General features: G+C 47.5%; 1 protein-coding gene across 1 annotated transcript; it reads left to right on the forward strand.

The window, feature by feature from the left end:
* Positions 1–22579: 22579 nt before the first annotated feature.
* LOC138928565 (protein SPT2 homolog) lies at positions 22580–24169 on the forward strand. The gene is made up of 2 exons (XM_070285794.1): positions 22580–22703; positions 23026–24169. Exons 1-2 carry the CDS (start codon positions 22687–22689, stop codon positions 23567–23569), a joined length of 561 nt encoding a protein of 186 aa, XP_070141895.1. The 5' UTR covers positions 22580–22686; the 3' UTR covers positions 23570–24169.

The raw sequence follows: 24169 nt of genomic DNA on the forward strand, positions 1-24169 counted from the left end.
GTCGGTCTTTGATTTATTGGAATCATTTGTATTTCCACGAATTAATGACTGGCCAGATGTTTTAAATTTCTCGTAGATCGTGATTTTTTTACGTAATTCATCTAAAGATTCGCAAAAGGCTAAGGCGGTGGGTGCTCCTGTTTTATCTTGAAGCACATTCACAATTGCTCGGATGACGTCAGAATCAGCCAAAGCTGCTTGCTTAGAAATGCCACACATCCCAATATTATATTGCAACACACTCTCATCTGGGAATTTTTTCTTTGTTTCCAACTGTTTAATCACGTCCCACGCTGTCACTTTTTGTTCAAAAACTGCTAATAGTTCCTTACGAAGGGTCATCCAAGTGACCGGATTAACATGAATCATTTGCGTTTTGGCTGAACCAGTTAGCATACGCTTGGCGAATATAAATCGACGGTGATCCGGTACGTCATAGGTGTTCATTATGTGTTCGAAATCATTTATCCAGCGCAGAATCGGATACCCATCATCTCCAGAAAAACATTGAATCAGGGCTTCAACATCTTTTATATCAATGACGTGATTCTTGTTCATTCCCTTTGATCCAACTTCCATTACCTTCATTTCTGCTTCAAGTTCGGCAACACGCTTGCGAGCTAGGTATAAGTTTTCCAAATTGTTTAAATGCTGCATCTCTAATTGGACATACTCTGCTGCTCTTGACAATGCTTGTTTACGTTGGCTTTGAAAAGAATTCTGATGCATTGTCTCATTCCTCTTAGCTATTTCATCATCCATTGGCGCCAGACTGTCGCCTAACTCTACGCTTTTGACTGACGCCACACTAGAGTTGTCTCCCTCTTCCACATACAATTTCTCGTTGTCGCCGCTTGTCGCCATTAAGTTCTTAGAAATCACGTCATTTATTTCATCATCTTCCTTGTGCGCACTTTCGTTGTTGCCGGTTGCATTGCTTAGATTTTCAGGATTCATTGTATTATTTGCTTCATATAACTCTACGGTTTTCACTATGTTGAAATATCTTCGTCCTTATATTGTCCACAATCCCCAAGGATAAGATTTTGGGTTTAAGTTTATTATTTAGTTCTATTAAATTGAAGCAGCCATGGTGCCGCTTCAAAGTTCCAAGAGTATCTTTTAATATATTTTGAGTTTCTGTTAGGAGCAGCTATGATACCGCTCCAATGCTCAAGGAGTTTCTGATTTATACAAAGTTCCTTAAGTTATAATGTAAGCTAAGTCTCGTAGCTGCGCTGCTCGCAGGCGGCGGCAGAGAGACGGCTGTGTATATATATTCTTATGTATAAGGGAATGTACTTATGTACATTGGCTATGCGCTCACAAGTGGAAGCGCGAGGGGGTATGCGCGTGTAGTCCATTCGATACAAATATGCCGACACTAGCATTTTCTGAGTGCAGGCTAAGCCTTAGCGATCGGTTCATATTTCGGCCACTCAGGGTTTATGACCGGGACTTTGAAATGTGTAAACACTGCAACAATGTATTATAGTGCGCACTCTTTAAGTACTCTGGGTACAGTGCGTATTCGATATGTGCGCATACTACATCTCCCTCCTTTTAAAAAATAACGTAACTTAGTGAAGTTATTTTATACTAAGGTTTATAATTAATACACTTTTTATCGTTTTTGCTATTTTTTTTGTTTTAGTTTTGTTAAAATTTTTTTTTTTCGTGTATTGTTTTTTTTTTTTTTATTCGTTATATTTATTACCCTACAATATATACATACACTACACATAAACGTGGATGGCTTAACAATTAACAGAAATAATACGAATCGGACGCCCAGCGGTACCGCCGTGTATTGTTTTTTTTTTTTTTTTTTTTTTTTTTAAATTCGTTTATTTAACATTAGGGGTGGGGGGGCATGTACATAAGGGAAGGGTGGGGTTTAACATTAGAAGGGGGGCAGTTCACTCGCGCGGTACGGCCGCGAAGCATTGCTTCGCGCGGGCGCCGCTCCCAGACTATGACTCCTCCTGATTCCTGCGCCTCTCCTCGATCCTGAGCTTACCCATGATCGCGGCGGCGAAGCTGGAGACTCCTTGCCAGTTTACCTCGCTCCTCAACATCACTGCAACGAGGTTTTCCACGCTAATACTGGTATGTAGAAGGGACTCCACCGCGCGCCGCTCGCTCTCGAATTTAACACACGAGAACAGCGCGTGCTCAGCTGTCTCCTCAACGTCCTGGCCGCATCGACTGCAGCCTCCACTCTCCTCGTGGCCGAACCTATGTAGGTAGCCCTTAAAGCACCCGTGGCCACTAAGTACCTGCGTCAGGAAGAAATTAACCTGTCCGTGTTTTCTCTTGGTCCACGTCTCCAGGCACGGGATTAGACGGTGCGTCCACCGGCCTTTTGTGGAGGCATCCCAGCGTGATTGCCACGCGGTTAGCGTTGCCATTTTCGCCTCTGCTTTTGCCTCCTTCTTCTCACGGGGCGACAGTGCTTGGCCGTGGACCTTCTTGAAGATATCGGCCTGCTCCTTGGCCAGCAGATCTATCGGCGGGGTGCCAGCTATGACTAGCGCCGCCTGATCAGAGACCGTCCTAAACGCACTGCAAATGCGAAGAGCGGCCAGACGGTGTGCGGCCATCAGCCCGCGGCCGTAAGAAGGCGTCGCCATGGCGTGGCTCCATACGGGGGCTGCATATAGCATAGTTGCTCTAGCTGCGCTCGCTAAGAGGAGCTTGCTCGCTTGTCTTGGGCCGTGATGGTTCAGCATGATCCTTGAGAGTGCTCTCACTGTCGTGGCAGCCTTGGAGCTTGCGTAAGTCAGGTGCTCCCTGAAGGAGAGTCTGGTGTCGATCATCACTCCTAGGTATTTAATAGCTCTAGAAGATCTGACCGATGCATCGCAGACCCGCACGCTTGCCACCTCCACCTTCTTCCTGCTGCTCACCAGGACGGCTTCGGCTTTCTGCGGCGCTAGCTGCAGTCCGGCATTCGACAGCCACTCGTTGATTATGGCTATGCTCAGGCTGCTGTTCTCCTCTGCTCCTGCAATCTCCTTTGCGACGGTGACCACCGCTATGTCGTCTGCGAAGCCCACAATCTCCGTTCTCCCAGGCAGTGGAAGCCGGAGGACACCGTCGTACATTGCATTCCACAAAAGTGGCGCAAGCACGGACCCTTGTGGAACACCGCACGACAGCTCGACCGCTTGAGTACCGCTGTCCGAGTCTATCTGCAGCACCCTGTCGTGAAAGTAATTTCGCATCAGGTTGAGCAGATAGGTGGGAACTCCGAAGTTGGACAAGGCATCCATTATCCGTCCCCATCTCGCCGTGTTGAACGCATTGCGTATGTCCAGGGTGACAATAAGGCAATATTCCTTAGAGCCCCCTTTCCAGCGCTGTCCGGCGATCGCCGCGGAGGCAATGTCCACCACCTTGGAGATGGCGTCGACGGTAGACTTGGCCTTTCTAAACCCGTACTGGGAGTCAGAGAGACCTCCTGCCGCTACGATAGCCCTCTCCAGTCTCGTGCTGATTAGGTGTTCCAGCACCTTGCCGGCCCCGTCTATCAGGCATATGGGTCTGAAGGATGCTGGATCATCCAACGGCTTACCCGGCTTGGGCAGCAGAACCAGTCTCTGCGCTTTCCATCTTGAGGGGAAGAGCCCCTCCCGCATGCATTTCCCGAACAGCACCGCGAATATGTCCGGGCGAAGACAAATGGCTAGCTTGAGCGCCCTGTTGGGAATGCAATCCGGGCCTGGCGCCTTCGTCACCTTGATCCTACCCGCCATCGCCATCATCTCCTCTTCGGAGACGGGCTCGAGCTCATGCATCGGGTAGGTGCCAGCCCCCGTGGCAAGCTCAGGGTTAGACATCCTGGGGAATAGGTGCGCAACTATCTTCCCGAGGCTTTCCGCGTCCAGTGGGGCGCAGTTGTTCGCTCTGCCGACTTTCTTTACAATTAATTTGTAAGCGTTCCCCCACGGGTCTCGGTCCGCTGCCTCGCACAGCTCCAGAAAGCATTTTCTCTTGCTGCCCTTTATTGCCGCCTTGAGGGCTCTTCTGCACCGATGGTATGCCTCGCGCTTTACCAGGTGTGACTGGGATCCACGCGACCGTTGGTAAAGTCGCCTGGCTCTCACGCATTCCATTCGTGCCTCTGCTATCTCCTGGTTCCACCAGTACACGGAGGCGCGGTGCCTAGAGTGGGCGGACCTGGATGGAATGCACTCCTCACAGGCCGATAGCACCTGACCCATCACCGAACTGGCCATGACATCGGAGTCGCCTGACGCTTCCACACTCTGCATCCTTAGTGCAAAGGCTTGGGTGTCCAGCAAGTCGGCCTTAAAGCTTTTGCGCTGCTGCGCGGGGGGAGGTGGAGGGAGCGTGCTGCGAACATCCAGCGTGGTAAAAATAGCCGCGTGGTCACTTGCCGTGTACACCCCGCTAAGTATCCACCTGCACTGCCCAGCTCTCGAGCGACTGGCGAAGGTGAGGTCCACCACCGATCCTGCTCCCGCCCTGCTAAACGTGTGCTCCTGCCCTACGTTGAGTAAGGCCACATCTAGCGTTGAGAGCGCTTCTAGGAGTGTTCTGCCACGGGCGTTTGTGGTAACGCTGCCCCAGTCGACCGCCCAGGCGTTGAAATCTCCAGCAAGCAGAGTCGGAGAGCGGCCTCTTGCATCAGCAGCAAGCCTGTCCAGGATGGCAGCAAACTCTGCTAGCGTGAGGCTAGGGGCTAGGTATGTGCTGTAGACCCACCAGCCTCCAGCTTTGGCACGCACGAAGCCATTGTCCGCGTGAACGTTTTCCAGACGCAGTGACGCGGTTCCGCAAACCCACAAGGCCGCCTTGCCGGAACTATCCACGGCCCAGTTGTGGTTGCGACCACCTCTGTACGGCTCGCTTAGCACTGCAAGATCGGTTCCGTGTTCCCGGACCGTCTGCGACAGCAGGTCTTGCGCTGCCGCGCAGTGATTCAGATTAATCTGAATCACTTTCATGCCCTTTGTTTAAGGCCATCTCTGGACGACGCCACCAGTGGGCAGGAACGGCTTCCGGCCTGGTGACTCGTGTCCTTCCTTTTGAGCTGCTCGCACTTGTAGCAGTTTGCTGGATTAGGGCAGTCTGCTGCCTTATGCCCTTCCTTCCCGCATTTAAAGCAGGCCTTGCTTCTGTCTACGGAGCTCCGGCATCTGCTGGCCACGTGCCCCGTGTCCAGACACCTGTAGCACTTGAGCTGGGGCTCCAGCTCCTTGATCCGGCACCTGGTCCATCCGACCTTAATTTTGCCGAGTTTGATGAGCGCGCCTGCCACGCCCGCCGGAACCGTGAAGGTTGCGGCCTGGCTTCCTGAGGCCAAGGCGCGTATCCCTTTTATTGTCACCGAGTTCGTAGGGAGGTCCGCCTGCTTGACTAGCGCATTCACTAGCTCCTCCTTTGTGGTCAGCTCGTCCAGGTCCCATATCCGGAAGACGGCCTGTGGCGTCATTGTGCGGATCGTGGCTCTGGCTCCCAGTGCTTTGCCAATCAGCTCCTTAAAGCCGCTGGTTTGGGCCTGCGAGTTGCGCTTAATCTCCAGTAGCAACTCTCCTTTAGCTGTCTTTCTGACTCTGGAGACGCTATCGCCAACTTCTTCCATCCTGGCGTCCTTAGCTCGCGTAACCAGACCAAGCACTTCGCTATAAGACATGTCTGGAGGAGGGCTTATGATCAGCGCATCCTTACCCCGTCTTTTGGGCCTCTCGCGCCGGCCTGCTCCGGGATGAGCCCGTCGTGTTTGCTCGATGGGCGCCTTTCCGTCTCCTCCATTGGTGCCCTCCGCAATTCTCCTAGGATTCGGTGGTTGCGAGCTCCTCACCAAGTGGCGTTTAGGGTCGCTTCCCTGATCCCGTTTATCCGGGCGGACACGCCTGCTCGGAGAGGTTTGGGCTGACTTGTCGTGGCGCGGAATACAGACTTGAGCTGTCTGGCACCCGCGTTCCGCAGTTTCCTCACTCCGTGTGTGGGGGGGCCTTGCCTCCGGGTTGCGCATTAATGCTTCTTGGAGCTCCTTGAGCCTGGCGAAGGCATTCTTCATACCCTGGTTGATACTCCGCACCTTCTGCTCGTTGACCTTCGTGAGCAGGTCTTCGAGGATCACCCCCATCTCCACTAGCTGTGGCTGGGGGGCTCTGTGCCTCTTTGTAGGCTGCTCAGTCCCTGGTGGACTCGGGGAGTCCCTGTTGCGTTTCGCTAGTGGGGTACTCGAATTGTCCCCTTCAGCGGTCCCGCTTGGGGCTGGGACAGCAGACGCTTTAGCAGCATTTCCTGGCGGGCTGCGCCGTAGGCGGGAGCCCTTCTGGAACGCTCTCAGTTCTTCATCTACATCTACACTTGTAGCATCCGGGTTGACGTCGGCCAAGTGTGCCGCCGGCGTCGCCGTGGTGGGTGGAATGGTAGTTAGGGCCTCCAGAATCCGTGCCCTAGCCGCGGAGTTTACCGCGGGTGGATTTCCACCTGAGTGGCTGCCACCTGGAGTATTATTGTTAATACCAAGCATTCCTATTCCTTTAAATGCAGCAATATACCCTGCTGCTGGGTTGCATTTTATACCTCCTGCCAGGTTGCATTTTATACCTCCTGCCAGGTTTAGATTGCTGCCGACCGATACGGTGCAGACGCAGACCATACCGCCGGCCAATATGGCTCAGACGCGGTATGGATTTGGGGAGTCGTCGCAGCTCGAGCCTGCCGGCCATTATGGCACAGACGCAGACTGATCAGCCGCCCCATTTGGGGCAGGCTAAGTGCGTTACGGGCGTGGGTTGCACCATTCGGGGCATCCAACGATGGCCGAGGATTTCTCCACGACATTAACGCTGGGGGTTATACCGCCCCTCCTCGGTCGCCAGAGCCCCGTTTTAGGGTGTGCCGCGTCGCGGAGGGGATGGCAGTTGGTCCGTTCCATGACCTTTACCACCTCGAAGGCCTCCGCTGTGCTGAGAGGGAGATTCAAGTCCCTGCCATGACCCTCTGCCAAAGGATCGTGGCCGCCGCCCGAAACAGTATGCTACTGTTTCGTCGGCCTCCCCGCATGTTAACGTCGTAACAGGCAGCTTTTAACAGCCAGCACTGGTTTGATCGCCAGCGCCGCCTACCGGCCAAGCGCCCTCTGGCGCCCACTGGTTACGGGCCGAGTTACGCGGGCTACAAGCTTACGCACTTTCGCCTTTTCCAACACTGTTACTACAGCTGATCTAACGCTCAGCTGGGATGATATGCCACTTAGTGCGGGCCGCCACATTGGTAAGAGCAATTACCAACGCGTTGAAGAGAAAGTGAAGAAAGGCTCTCGGTGAAAGAGCCACCCCCACTTACCCCTGCCGCCGGAGCTGTGGCCATCGAGTGGACCCTTTGCGCAGAGCACCACGGTCCTAGGAACGGCGGACCGGGCATGTAGGTCCGACCCATGTTCATCCTACAACTTCACATATCACTAACACTTTTATTCGTACTAGGATTGGCCTCTATTCCGCCTCCCTGGGGGAGCGCCCCGGAAAACACAACCTCACCGTTCAGCGTACTACAACTTCGCCGTGTATTGTGTAAGTGTATTTATGTGTAGGTGTGGGTTTGTATTTAGGTATGGCCATACTAAATCCAAATTATGAAATAAAGATTTTTAACCTATCCTTATGAACTGTTTGTGTCTTACGTTTATCATTGGCTATTACTATATTATCTCTAGCACCTATTTCCGTTACTGTGTACGGACCTGTGTATTTAACATCTTATGACCTGTTTCGTTTTTTAACAAAACTTGGTCGCCTACCGATATATCTATATCGTTTACTCTATGGTCGTACAATAGTTTATTCCTATTCTTATTCGATTCTAACATAACCCTAGCTGTTTTATAAGCTAGTTCTAATCTATACTTAGATTCCTTAGTATAGTCATCTATATTATAAAGTGGTTCTATACTATCTATGCTATTGAAGTGTTTCGGTAAATTACTTGTTTTACCGAACACTAACTCATATGGACAGTAAGTATGTGGCATAGAGGAGGTCGTGTTGAAACAAAAGACGAAGTATTGAAGCCATACGTCCCAATCTTTCTGGCATTTTTGACATTTTCTTATGTACTCTTTTATGTCTTTGGACATATTTTTCCAGTAGTAGTGTCTCTGGATCTTGGCCAAGGTTTTTGTGATGCCGGTGTGACCTCCTTGTATTGGATCATCATGGAACGTAGACAAAATTGCTTCTTTATTTGTATCTTTTGATACTAGGGTCACCGGGTTGATGTCTTCAGTATCTTATTGCCCATTAATTTGAATTTATCTATTGATATTTTATCAAAGATATTTTCCCACGGTGCCACTTTGAGTTGGCTGATATTATGTATACCGGCTTGCATTGCAAGCCTTTGGAAAAATTGCCCTAAGTCGATAACTCCATTAGTATATAAATCGCCAACTTCATATCTTGCAATAATTTTCTTGCCATGTTTAAATAAACATAACATATCTTTTATATGCAAGGTCACTACTTTACGTACTTCGTCATTGTTTATGACGTCGTAAACGTTGGGCTTCGAAGCTTTATTTAAGGATTGCGTTGGCAATTCTTTTTCTTGATGTTCCGCGCGGAATTTTTGTCTACTTTGATATCGTGTAGTGACTTTATTTATTGATCCAGTTATTTTTTGTAGTTCTTTGATGATTATTCTTGATAACGCATCAGCTACATAATTGTCTTTGCCCTTCAGGTATTCTACCGTAAAATCGAATTCCTCTAATTCAAGCCTCATACGTGTTAATGGTCTATGATCCGTTTTAATTGTGAAATGATTGCCATAAATATATGGTCGAAAATGTTTTATAGCCCAATGAATAGCAGCTAATTCCTGCTCAGTAGTACTCTTGTTACTTTCTCCTTTAGTAAAGGATCTTGATGCGTATGCGATTGGAAGTTGGAGTCCATTATGGTTTTGAGTTAAAACCGCTCCACACGCTTGTTTACTTGCATCAGTTATTATGCAGAATTCTTTTGAAAAATCTGGATATTGTAACAAGGTTGGATTTATAAGTGCCGATTTAAGATGATCGAAGGCATTCTGGCATTCCGATGTCCATTCGAATTTTACATCTTTTTTGCATAACCTAGTTATGTAACGAGAATAATCGGCAAAATTTTTTATAAAGCTCCTATAGTAATTGCAAAATGCAACGAATCGTCTAGCGCTGTCCGCGTCATGTGGGACTGGATAGTTTTTTATTACGTCATATTTTTTGTCGCCAGGCAAGATTCCTTTATTTATGTCCCAAAAATGTGACTTCATGCATGAAAAATGAACATTTTTCAGGATGTAACTTTAGGTTGTGATTCCTACATGTCTCAAAAACATCAGTTAGGTTCTTAAGCATATGTTTTTCGGAACATCCTATGACTATTAAGTCATCCATATAAAGAAATGCTTGTGACGGTTCTAATCCTGAGAAAGCAATTGTCATCATTCTCTGGAATGAATTTGGGGCTATTTTCAAGCCAAATGGTAATCGCGTGAAGCGATACGAGCCATTGCTCGTTGAAAATTACGTTATATCCCTGGAACTTTTTTCAAGTTCAATTTGGTGAAAACCAGACATTAAGTCTAGGCATGAAAAATATTTAGCTCTACCTAGCTAATCTAGAATATCATCAATTCTAGGTAAAGGGAATTTATCTGACAATAGTTTTTTATTGATTTGACGATAGTCAATTACTAATCGCCATTTTTTCTTGTCAGAGTCCGGGAGAGACTTCTTCGGAACTAATAAGAGAGGGCTATTGTAAGGTGAGACTGATGGTTCAACTATTTTGTCGTCTATCAGCTTTTGTACTTGGGCCTGAATTTCTTGCACTTGGCTGTGCGGACTTCTGTAATTTTTGATATATACGGGCTCGTCATCCTTTAGTCTAAGCTTTTGTTTGTAAAAGTTATTTGTTGTTATAGATTCGGTTTCGAGTCCGAATATGTATATCTGGTGCACAGATCTTTTAATTGAGTTTTAAACAAAGGCGGGAACTTTTTGGTTAATTTGCTCATAACGAATTCATCTCTTCCTTCGTTATTTTCTTTTATTATATCATAATTATTCAAAGTTTCATATTTGATATTATTTAAATTTAGGATCTTAGTGGCATTTGTTGTATTTATAATACGGACAAAAGTATTTTTGTGATCGGATAATTATTATTATTATTATTATTATTTATTTGAAGATTTCTTCCTAACGCTACAAGTACAAAATACTTATAAGTTAATGCGCTAGTCACACAGGACAAGTTCCTTATCAGATCACATCTGTGGCGATCATGTTTTGACATCTGGCATCGCCGGGAAACTTCCCGGACTTATGCTTTGCCATCTGGCATTGCCCGGAAACTTCCCGGACTTCCAGGATTAGAGATTTATCTAAGAAGATACTCTGGTCACACTCTCTCATAAACCCACGCTACGAAAGCCCACCAAAAAGAGATCTCTCACTGATATTCAATTCGTTTACATTTATCCTCTAATACAAGTACAAAATATAGATTAAACTGAAGCCCGTTCTCGTGTTTTAATAAAGTGCAACATATTAGCTTGGTTCAAGTAACCATAACTGGTGACCCCCGACAATTCGAACATCTGCAACAAAAGCGAACAAAGTCCAACTTACCAACCTCAACATAACCTAACACAATGCCAGACCACGAGGATTTCGTCGATGCGCAGGAACCATTGCAAATCCCTGATCCGAGTGCCGTTAACTCGGTATTTGCCAAAATGCCCTTCCCTCAACTAAATTCCATTACCAACATCGAAATGTTTTTCACCAAACTGGAGAGCTGGTTTTTGCTGCAAGGCCTTGGCGCACGCAAAGAACAAGAGAAATATGCGGCAGTAATCGCGTACGCCGATCCCAAATACCTCGATCAAGTGCACGATCTTGTCAATAACCCACCACAAACGAATCCGTACTCCACACTTAAACAAGCAATTTTGTCTAAATTTGCCGAATCAGAGATGGTGCGCCTCGACAGGCTTGCGACAGGAATTCAACTCGGCGACGGTCGTCCAAGCCATCTACTCAGCCAATTTCAGCAAACAAACGCCACCAATGACGAATCGGTTGTGCGTCGCTACTGGATCAAGCGCCTACCACCACCTGCACGTGCTGTAATCGTAGGCCTACTTGAAAGCTCTCCCAACACCACCCTCGCACAGCTCGCAACTGCCGCCGACGCTGTGATGGATTCTCTCAACTACGACACTTCAGACCACATGTGTGCGGTATCACAACAAAACGCCCACCATGCTTCACAGGGGGATCGCATCACACAACTAGGTAAACGCCTAGACGACAACGACAAAATTCTGCAGCAGATCAACAACAAGCTAAGTCAACTGCTTAGCACCACAAATCAACAACGCGGTCGGAGTTACAATCGATCGCCCAGCAACAACAGCTACCGGAGCAACACACCATCCAGGGACAACTCTAACCCTCAATTGTGCTGGTACCACAATAAATACGCGGACGGTGCCCAACGCTGCATCCAACCGTGCTCTTTCCACACCAACAACAGTTCAAAAAACTAAGCACCACCGTTGGAAATCCACAGGGCAGTTCCGACGGTCGTAACGCAAATGCCCCACAACGCCTACCATTGCTCAAAGTAAACATCTGCAGAATTTCGTCCTCTAACCGTCTCTTCGTTCCAGACTCCACATCGGGAAAAAGTTTTCTCATCGACACTGGAGCTGACGTATCCGTTATACCACCAAACACAATCAATCGGCACATCGCAGCTGCTAACAGCCATACACTATTCGCAGCCAATGGAACAGCAATTCAAACTTATGGAACCACTCGCCTTACGCTGGATCTCGGTCTACGTCGCCCTTTCACATGGATTTTTACCATAGCCGACACAAAAATCCCAATCATTGGTTCAGACTTCTTGCAGCACTTTAATCTACTGGTCGACCTTAAAAACTCAAGATTAGTCGACGTCGAAACACGCCTATCATGCTGTGGAATGTTTAGCCAACAATCAACCTCGGAGATCAGGACATACAACATTCACTGCGAGTTCTCCAAACTACTGGAAGAATTTAAGGACATCACACAGCTCAACTCAAGTCCTCCACAAGCAACAGCCACCAACGTCACACATTGCATCGAAACCAAAGGATCTCCACCATTCGCTAGGCCCAGAAGGCTTACTCCAGAAAAATTCCTAGCAGCAAAAAGTGAGTTCCAGTACCTAATCAACCTTGGCGTTTGCCGCCCGTCAAAGAGCCCTTACGCCTCCCCGTTACATATGGTCCGTAAGGCCACTGGTGAATGGCGTCCATGCGGTGATTACCGAGCCCTCAACGCAAAAACCACCCCAGATCGGTATCCCTTACCGCACATACAAGACTGTACTCATATATTTTACGGGAAACACGTTTTTTCAAAGATCGATCTAAACCGAGCTTACCATCAAATTCCCATCGAGGCCCGAGAGATTCCAAAAACGGCCATAACTACTCCTTTCGGTTTATTCGAATTCACCCACATGACATTCGGGTTGTGCAACGCGGCACAAACATTCCAACGATACATGCATACTGCACTGTCAGAGATGGATTTTGTCTTCGTTTATGTCGATGACATTGCGGTCGCATCAGTCAACATGGAGCAGCACCAACTTCACCTCCGCCAAGTTTTTGAACGACTACGACAATTCAACCTCACCATTAATCCAGCAAAATGCAGTTTCGGAAAAAAGTCGATCGAATTCTTAGGACACCATATCGACTCAAACGGCATCAAACCCCTGCCAGAAAAAGTCAAGGCCATCTCGGATTTTCCACTGCCCAAAATCGCTAAGGAGCTACGCAGGTTCTTGGCAATGATTAATTTTTACAGGCGATTTTTGCCAAATGCAATCCAGCACCAGGCACCACTAAATCAACTCATCCCTGGAAATAAGAAGAATGACTCAACTCCAATCACTTGGACTGCCGCCACCATCAACAATTTCAATGAGTGTAAACGAACCCTTGCAGAGGCAACACTACTCGTCCACCCAGCACCGACTGCGCCACTGTCTCTCTGTACAGATGCAAGCGATTTCGCAGTGGGAGCCGTGCTACATCAAGTCGTCGACAATCAGCTACAACCAATGGGATTCTTCAGTGTAAAACTAACAGAAACGCAACGCAAGTATAGCACATACGATCGAGAGCTCCTCGCCATATACCTCAGCATTAAACACTTTCGCGACATGCTAGAAGGACGAACATTTGACATTCGCACAGATCATAAACCTTTGGTATACGCTTTTTCGCAGAAACCGGAAAAAGCCTCTCCACGACAACTCCGACAATTGGATTTCATCAGCCAATTCACCACCTCTATTGTTCATGTGGCTGGAATAGAAAACACTACTGCTGACACGCTTTCCCGCATATCATCCATCGACCGCGAAATCATCGACTACAAGCAACTCAGCATCGCACAAGCAAACTGCGAGGAACTAAAACGACTACTCAGCGACAACACCACAGCATTGCAGTTAAAGTCAATCAGCATTCCCAACTCTACAAACTCTGTAATATGCGATCTATCCACATCCAGCGTTCGACCTTTTGTTCCAGAGTCACTAAGGAAGAACGTCATCAGCAAACTACACAACATTTCTCACAGCGGAGTTGGATCAACGATAAAGCTCATCAAACAACGGTTTGTATGGCCCTCAATGCACAAGGACACTTCGCAATTCGTAAAACACTGCGTTCCTTGCCAATAATCAAAAATTTCCCGACACGTTCGCTCACCGCTACAGCACTTCACGCTTCCTACTGAAAGATTTGACCACATCAATCTGGATCTCATCGGACCATTACCCCAATCAGGTCAATATAGATACTGCTTAACAATCATTGACCGTTATACACGTTGGCCGGAAGCCATCGCAATCGAGGACATGCACGCCAACACGGTAGCCTCAGCACTCATCGGCTCCTGGATCTCAAGATTTGGAGTTCCAGCCCGCATCACAACAGACCAAGGAAGACAGTTCGAGTCCAAATTGTTCCATGAATTGTCACGAATGCTTGGAATAGATCACCTTCGCACAACAGCATATTACCCGCAAGCAAATGGAATCATCGAACGCTGGCACAGAACACTTAAGGCAGCCATCATGTGCAAGAATCGCATGAATTGGCCACAGAAACTTCCAATGATCCTGCTCGGTTTGCGATCAGCATTTAAGCCAGACATCCAAACAACATCAGCACAACTTGTGTACGGCACAACCCTTCGCCTCCCAGGAGAATTTTTTCATCAAAAGTCAAACTTCCAACCGCAGACAGAGTTCGCAAAGGAACTGGAGGAAATTATGCGAAAAATACGGCCAACCCAGACGGCACACCATGACTCATCTAAGCCCTTCGTTTTTAAAGAGCTGGAACATGCAACTCACGTCTTCTTACGCAACGACACCGTCCGTGGATCTCTTCAGCCGCCTTACGATGGACCCTTTGAAGTAAAGGAAAAGCAAACCAAATACTTCACCATAAACACCGGCGCCCGATGCATCACAGTTTCTATTGACCGACTCAAGCCAGCCTTCATAGAGGCTCAGCAGCCAACAAACACACCATCACCTTCACCAAACCCATCCAGTAACCCCAACATCAGGACTGAAGACATCACGACGACCCCTGCAGCTAATCAACCTTCAAGACCTCGTCGCACGATTAGACTCCCTGTTCGTTTCACAACATGAACTCTAGGGGGGAGTACTGTGGCGATCATGTTTTGACATCTGGCATCGCCGGGAAACTTCCCGGACTTATGCTTTGCCATCTGGCATTGCCCGGAAACTTCCCGGACTTCCAGGATTAGAGATTTATCTAAGAAGATACTCTGGTCACACTCTCTCATAAACCCACGCTACGAAAGCCCACCAAAAAGAGATCTCTCACTGATATTCAATTCGTTTACATTTATCCTCTAATACAAGTACAAAATATAGATTAAACTGAAGCCCCTTCTCGTGTTTTAATAAAGTGCAACATATTAGCTTGGTTCAAGTAACCAAACATCTATATGTTATACAATTTTTAATTATTCTTATACTAAAATTAAAAACTACGGTCGCTTTGTTTTATTTTATGTCACATTTTGATCTTGAAAGTGTGCAATAAGTTTTGCCTTAAACTGTGCGGCACTGCTAATATTTCTTAGATAGCTTGGTAATTGCATATAGCATAGATAAAGTACTTTCGTTCAGAAAGCAGGGATCTGTGCCTTATTTGTATAATAATATTTGACCTTCGTGAAGTGGAGAATCTAAGTGTTTCATACAAATAAATTGGTAATTTGGAAAAAATTATTTTTTGTAAGTAAACTAACACTCTCATTTTTATCCAATCTGCCAAGTGGAGTTAAAATATATTGTATGATAGTCTAGTTACGTGATCAAATCGTCGCAAATTAAATAAATTTTAAATTTTAAGTTTGTGCTGGCTGTTTGAGTCGCAATTAGCAAATAATTCGATCCCATAGAATAGTGTAGGGATCAGGCAAGATTTCGCAAGCAACATTCTTACATTTAGGGGTAGAAAGTTTCTAACCAAATAAAGCGACCTTAGCAATCCATACGTTTTCCCAACCGCGGTGTTAATGTGATCACTCCAGTTTAGCGTATTATTTAAAATAAAACCCAAATTGGTCGCTCTTTCTACGTATTCAATAGGACTGTCATTTAAAAGTAAAGGCCCAATATTAAGACTGAGTTTCTTTTTATAAATAATTATCCACTTGGATTTTGACGGATTCAGTCCTAGTCCGTTTTCTTTTGCCCAGTTGCTTATTTTGACCAGTTCATTATTACATATGTCTACACACTCATTTATTATATGTAGGGGATGGCTCACATACATTTGGACGTCATCTGCATACATATGGACATCACAACTTGACAACATGGATGGAAGATCATTTACATAAAGGGTGAACAAAAGCGGACCAAGTACAGAACCTTGCGGCACACCGCCGACGACACATTTGACACTACGACAGATTGACGACGGTTTAGTAAATACGATGTCATTAGTTTGAGAGCAGTTTTTGAGAATTTGAACTGATTTACTAATTTTGCACATAGGACATTAAGATTAACGGTGTCAAAGGCTTTACTATAGTCAAGTAGTACAAGAAGCATCACATTGGAGTTGTCAGCATATTCTCGTATATCATTTGCTATTTTTAAAATTGCTGAAGTGCATCTGCGGTGTTTCCTAAATCCTGATTGGTTATTATTCAGTAAAGCGTTATCATGGATAAACGAGTTAATTTGAGATGCCATTATATTCTTAAAGGCCTTTGATAGATACGGGAGAATAGAAATGGGCCTATATTCTTTGTTTGCCTTCGGAACAGGGATAATTTTTGCGATTTTCCAACGGTCTGGAAACGTGAAAGTTGTAAAGGCCGTGTTGAATATATATGTTATGTATATTAGGATTTTCGGTAACAATACTTTTATAAATTTAGGATTCATGTCGTCAAGTCCAACTGCGTCTGATTTGATTTTAAGAATATTGACGAGCACTTCACACTGATTGACACAAACAAATCTAAATCTACTGTGACGTTTAACGCACAACAAAATAAACAAATAGAACTAACAATAAGAATATAGAAATAAGAATAAGAACAAACATGGGGTCACAAAATACAAAAAGAACAAGAATATAGAAATAAGAATAAGAACAAACATGAAGTCACCAAATACCAATAAGAATAAGAACAAACATGAAGTCACAAGACATGTAGTAAATAATAAGAAACCAGATTAAAACATGAAGTACAACAATAAAATGAAATCAAACACAACACGGAGAACACCATTTGAATTAAATGCGCGCGCGCGCCATGATCGCGCCCAAATGGTCACACTGGCCCAAGAAGGGCCTGGCCACACTATTATGGCAAAATATCTTCGGGTGCGGCGGTCACACTCGACCCTGCCAGAGCCCTATATAAGGCGAGCCTCAGCCCTTGGAAGGCATTCAGTTTTCGGCCAGCGATCGGCCAAGTCCTCTAACAGGAGCAAGGGTAAGCCAACAGGAAGGAGACGCCCAAGGAGCAAGGACGAGTAAGGTATATTGGTAAAGGTGGTAACTAATAGTCGGACCCCGACCATATCTTACGTCTATAACTTGTGGAAGACCTTAGGGCCTCTCTGTACGTCTCGATATTGGAAGACCTAAGGGCCTCCCTATAAGTCTCGATATATCTCGGTAGACCTTAGGGCCTCCGTGCACGTATCAACCTTAGAAGACCTAAGGGCCTCTAACAACGTCTCAATTTTAGAAGACCTAAGGGCCTCTAACAACGTCTCAATTTTAGAAGACCTAAGGGCCTCTAACAACGTCTCGATCTTAGAAGACCTAAGGGCCTCTAACAACTTCTCGATCTTAGAAGACCTAAGGGCCTCTAACAACTTCTCGATCTTAGAAGACCTAAGGGCCTCTAACAACTTCTCGATCTTAGAAGACCTAAGGGCCTCTAACAACTTCTCGATCTTAGAAGACCTAAGGGCCTCTAACATCTTCTCGATCTTAGAAGACCTAAGGGCCTCTAACAACTTCTCGATCTTAGAAGACCTAAGGGCCTCTAACAAACTTCTCGATCTTAGAAGACCTAAGGGCCTCTAACAACTACTCGATCTTAGAAGACCTAAGGGCCTCTAACAACTTCTCGATCTTAGAAGACCTAAGGGCCTCTAACAAACTTCTCGATCTTAGAAGACCTAAGGGCCTCTAACAACTACTCGATCTTAGAAGACCTAAGGGCCTCTAACCACTTCTCGAGCTTAGAAGACCTAAGGGCCTCTAACAACTTCTCGATCTTAGAAGACCTCAGGGCCTCTACAAACTTCTCACCTTAGAAGACCTGAGGGCCTCTACAAACTGCTCATATTAGAAGACCTTAGGGCCTCTACAAACCTCTCACCCTAGAAGTCCTTAGGGCCTCTACACACTTCTTCTGCTAGAAGACCTTAGGGCCTCTACAAACTTCTTCTCTTAGAAGACCTCAGGGCCTCTACCCACCGATCCCTTGGTGGAAGACCTCAGGGCCTCCGCATCCTGCACTAACCTGAAAGACCTTAGGATCTTCGCCGACTACTCTCGCCCCTCTAGGAAGCTAGACTACTCGGAGCCCCGCCCGGGAACGAGCAACGGACCCCAGGGCAACGGAACGCATCTCGAAGAGGAGGAGCGGACGGCAGACCACCGGGTGACGAAACGCAGCCGAGGAAGGACGACCCGAGCCGGCGTACGGCAAACTGGAGCAGATACTCTCGACGGCCAACACCAAATCCCGCTGTCCTATTTGTACCCATACATATATATAATAAATTGTTTGTCCCAGTATAACCTAACTACGGCTTTCTCCTCTGGAACCCGGATCGAGAACTTCCTTGCAGCAACCACCTCAGACAACAAATAAATATCTGAGACGAACCCTGGCCATCCTTGAGCCTCGAGGAATGACCTAACCGTCACAGTGGCGCCCGAGCAGATTGAAGTGGTTGCAAGGAACAGACCGACACCGGCAGAGTGATGTCAAGCTGGGTATACTTAGCGTCGAAAAACGAACTTACGGAATACGCGGAAGAGTTCGGACTAGAGACGTCAGGAAAAAACGAAGAGCTAAGACGGCTACTGGCAGCGTTTGCCAAGAGGACGGATCATAACGAAGAGATCAGACAACGGCTCGCCGAGCTAACGATAAGGCACAAGAGAGAGAAAAGTCCGGCAAAAGATATCATACCGGAAATCGTAATATTCGAGGAAGAGGAGCAAGGACAGCAAATCGCCGGACCAGCTGTGAGATACAAAAGGGACAAAAACCCAGCAGAGATAATACCGGAAAGCAGAGAAGAGGAGCAGGACAGCGAGGAGGAGGCAACAACAAGCGCGAAAGCTCAAATCAGAGCAGCGAAGAAGGAAAAGCTGAACGGAACGATGGAAGGAGAAAAAGAGAGGAAAGCAGAGTGGAGGATGGAAACAGAGGTGGTTGACCGAGTACGGAGCTGGGGAATCCGATACCAAGGGACAACAAACCCACTGGAGTTCTTAGAAAAAATGGAGCAGTGGGCGTCTGGGTACGGCATTCAGGAGAACCAGCTCGTACAGACCATGCCATATATATTGGAAGGAGCCGCCATAGACTGGTGGAACACCACTCCAACCAAGATAAACACATGGAAGCAGCTGACAACAGAACTACTGGAGTACTTCCTGCCTCCAAGGTACGAGGAACAGCTAAGAACGCAGATCGCACAGCTTAAACAGCGTGATTCAGAACCGGTGAGGGAATACGCGATGGGACTAAGAAAGCTGATGCGATTCACTAAGCTGTCAGAAGAAGAGAAGCTCGACCGCATATTTAACAACTGTAGGAGCAAGATCAAGCTCTACACGCGGAGATCAGGATTTAGGTCGCTGACGGAGTTCCTCAAACTAGCAGAGGAAGTGGAGGAGATCGAGGCAGCGGACCAGCCGCGACACAACCAACCAGCACAGCAACAAATACGGCCGGAAATTTGTATGCGATGCGGAGGAACAGGCCATGCGGCGCGCACATGTGGCAACCCTCAACGGTTATTCTGCTGGGTCTGTGGACGAAACGGCATCAGGACGACGGAATGCTGCAGAATGGGACCGGGAAACGCAGGAGGCCTGAGCAGATAAAGCTGGCAGCTCAGGCGACAAGACTAGAGCCGGCACCAGGAAAGCAGCTGAGTTGCGACGGGTACCAAATAACCGCACGCATCAGGGTCGGGAACAGAACGACGAAGGGAGTAATTGACACCGGAGCGTCCCGTAGCGCGATAAGTATGAATAGGTACCAAGACCTCAGGAAGCAGGGCAGGTGGAGCGGAGCCAGGGCCGAAATCATGATGGCTAACGGATCGAGCCAGAGAACAGTAGGAATGTTCACAGCGGAGATCCAATTCGCAGGAAAGACATTTAACCTGACATTCCTGATTTTGAGACAGGTCGCAGGCGGAATCTTGTTGGGAATGGATTTTCTAGCCGGGGCTCACAGCCTACTACGGTGCGGGGAGCTGGAACTGGAAATAACAGCCATAGAGGCCAAGGGGAGTGAGATGGACCCGACAGCCAGTGGAGCCGACGAAGATATACCAGAACCATCGGACGCGGAAGTGCAAACGTTCCTGGAGAATCAAAGGCAAGTATTTGAGGGGTTGCAAGGAGTAAGTAACATTACGAGACACGCAATACACTTAAAGGACGACAGACCGATTAAATAACGGTATTATCCACGAAACCCGAAGCAACAAGCGATAATTAACGAACAGGTGGACGAGTTGTTGGCATTAGGACTGGTAGAGCCATCGTGCAGCCCATATAGCGCACCCGTAGTGTTGGTAAAAAAGAAAAACAACACATGGCGGATGTGCATAGATTATCGACTGTTAAACGAAAGAACGGAGAAAGACGCCTACCCGGTACCAAGGATGAACTATATACTGGACCAATTAAGGGAAGCAAAGTTCATAAGTACGATAGATCTGAAATCCGGGTACTGGCAAATACCAATGGAGAAAAACAGCCAGCAATATACGGCATTCACAGTACCAGGACGGGGGCTATTCGAGTGGAAGGTAATGCCGTTCGTCTTGACGACAGCTCCAGCGACATTCCAGCGGGCACTAGACACAATAATAGGCCCGGAAATGGAACCATTTGCGTTTGCATACCTGGATGACATCGTGGTCATAGGACGGAGCAAACGAGAGCATCTGGAAAAACTGGGGGAAGTGTTCAGAAGACTGCAAAGGGCGAACCTAAAAATAAATCCAGAGAAATGCCAGTTCTTCCAGAAAGAACTGAAATATTTAGGACACGTGGTGACCGACAGAGGAATCAGAACGGACCCAGAGAAAATAGCGGCAATCCAAGAGCTGGCGGCACCGAAAACAACGAAGGAGGTGCACAGTTTCCTAGGAATGGCGTCATGGTATCGAAGGTTTATACCTAACTTCACGGAACAGGCCGGAGCGCTCCAAGACCTCCTGAAGAAAGGAAAAAAGTTTGAATGGGCCGAGAAGCACCAAAAGTCGTTCGACAGTTTGAAGGAAAGTTTAACAAAAACTCCAGTACTGTCATGCATACTGTCAGTCGCCAGTTCAAACTGCAGACAGACGCCAGCGACTTGGGGATAGGCGCAGTACTGACGCAGGATGGAAAAGACGGGGAACACGTGATCTCGTACGCCAGCAGGAGACTAAGTAACGTAGAACGGAACTACAGCGCCACCGAAAAGGAATGCCTCGCGATATATTGGGACATCAATAAGTACAAAATGTACTTAGAAGGTTACCAATTTGTGGTGGTCACTGATCACATGGCACTGAAGTGGCTGAATTCAATAGAAAGTCCGTCAGGGAGAGTCGCAAGATGGGCGTTAGGCCTCCAACCCTTTCAGTTCGAGGTGCAGTACCGAAAGGGAAAATTGAATGCGGTAGCGGACGCACTATCAAGAGCACCAAGAATCGAGCTAAAAGCCATTAAGGAAGCAAAGGACTGGCTGGAACAAAAGCTCAAAGAAGTAGAGAACGACCCAGGGAGCACAGAGTTCAAGAAAGTGGGAGATCGACTCTACAAATTAGGCGGCGACAGCGAGGACTCACAGCCATGGAAACTATGCGTCACAAAGGAAGAGATACCACAGGTGCTGGCAGAGAACCATAGCACGGCAGAAGCAGGTCACTTAGGCATCTACAAAACGCTGAGACGAGTCAGACAACGATACTTCTGGCCACGACTGGGAAGGGACGTGAGACGGTTCGTCAGGGAATGCCAATGCTGCCAACGATACAAAGTTTCCCAGCAAAAAAACAGCAGGAAAAATGTTGACTCGAATCGCGGAGGCGCCATGGGAGACAATGTGTGTCGATTTTGTCGGACCACTTCCCCGCACTAAACACGGGAATACTACGTTAATCGTAATAGTGGACAAGTTCTCGAAATGGGTAGAACTGGCTGCGATCCGACAAGCAACCGCCGAAGCGTTCTTAAAAGTATTCAGAGAAAGGGTAATAGCGAGAGTCGGAGCGCTAAAAATACTGATCTCTGACAATGGTGTCCAGTTCACAGGGCGGAAAACGAAAACCGCTATGGAGAAATGGGGCGTGCGACAACAGTTTACAGCACCGTACACGCCGCAGGAAAACCCAACAGAACGCACAAACCGCACTATAAAGACAATGATAGCGCAACTAGCGGAGCAGGAGCATACGAAATGGGATGAGCACCTCCCCGAATTAATGTTGGCATACAATAGCAGCACGTCGGAGTCAACCAAATTCAGCCCGGCACAGCTGATATTCGGGAAGGAGTTGAGGCTACCCAACACAGTATTCGACGCCGTAACAGCCGGATCAGGGCTGGCGGGAGAAAATATAGGTACAAGATGGAAAAGGCTGAACAACCTGAGGGAAGAAGCCACGGCAAATATGCAAGAAGCGGCGGAAAAACAAAAACAGCACTACAATTTACGCAAACGGGAATGGAAGCCGGCGGTAGGGGACATGATATGGTGCAGAACACACCCACTATCCAACGCAGCAGACCAGTTCAACGCCAAACTCGCGCCAAAATATGACGGGCCATGGAAGGTAGGAAAATTCATATCCCCGGTCATAATACACGTACGGAATCCAAAAACCCATAAAACAAAACGCGTATACATTGGGGACACAAAACCACACCTGGGGGATAAATCAGAACCAGAAAACACAACACAAAATACACATAACACAACACTAAAATACACACACAACACAACACTAAAATACACACACAACACAACACTAAAACACACACACAACACAACACTAACCAAACCGCATCTGACAGCACTAAGGTTTAAACATTACAAAACACTGAACAGATGCCAATTCAGCAAAAGTAAAAAAGCTCTTCGAATTCTAATTACAGGGAAGATGCAGCGGCTCCAGGAGAGTATGAAACGGTTCCGGCAGCGCCACGCAAACCTAGCGGCAGCTACCAGAACGATGGCAATGGTGGAAGCATCGGCACTGCCAGGGGGCACACGGAAGAGGACGGCGCCAGCGAAGATGGGCATAGCGAACGAGGAGACAACGGCAGCACCAGGGAGAAAGCGGATTGCGCACACGCCGCCAGGGACAACAGAGGCAGGAGGACGAGGCCAGACAGCAGCACCGTCAGCACGCCACCAGTCGCCGATGACACGGCCCTCATGCGCAGTTGCCAGCGCACGCTCGGCACCGCCGACAGATCGGGCACAACAACAAGGCAGCCAAGCACCAACGGCAGCCGCAGGCCAGCAGCAGGCGCCACCACGCAACGACCAAGGTCGACCGACAGCACCGGCCCGACCACGATCACCATCACGCAGCCACCTGGAACAACCGACAGCGCCGGTCCACCAACGAGGTCCAGCGCACAACCAAGGCCAGCAGACAGCGCAGACCCAACAACGATCTCCACCGGGCAATAGCCGCCAACCACGCCCGGCAGTACAACAGCAGTCGCCGAGACGTAGCCGGAACCGGAACACACAGGCAGAGGAGCACGAGCGCCAGACCAGGGAGAACAAACGCCCGCATCCGCCAGAGATGACAGCCACCTCACCCGACCGTGACGTGATTGATATCGACTCGTACGATGGGAACACGTGGGGACGGAGGATCCCAGCGGGAGTACAATTGTCGATGGAGGCCGTGGCAGAAATAAAAGGGAAACTAGAACGGAAAAAGTACGGCCGACAGCAAGCATGGATCACGCAGGATGGAGAGAGAGCCTGGCGCGTCGTGGTAACAAGAACCAACCAAGTGACGCTGATGGAGCACAGCGCCAACAAAAGGAGGGGGGGGTGTGACGTTTAACGCACAATAAATAAACAAATAGAACTAAGAATAAGAATATAGAAATAAGAATAAGAACAAACATGAAGTCACAAAATACAAAGAACAAGAATATAGAAATAAGAATAAGAACAAACATGAAGTCACCAAATACCAATAAGAATAAGAACAAACATGAAGTCACAAGACATGTAGTAAATAATAAGAAACCAGATTAAAACATGAAGTACAAC

Source organism: Drosophila kikkawai, chromosome 3L (genome assembly GCF_030179895.1).
Source record: "Drosophila kikkawai strain 14028-0561.14 chromosome 3L, DkikHiC1v2, whole genome shotgun sequence".
NCBI classification, from domain to species: Eukaryota; Metazoa; Arthropoda; class Insecta; order Diptera; family Drosophilidae; genus Drosophila; species Drosophila kikkawai.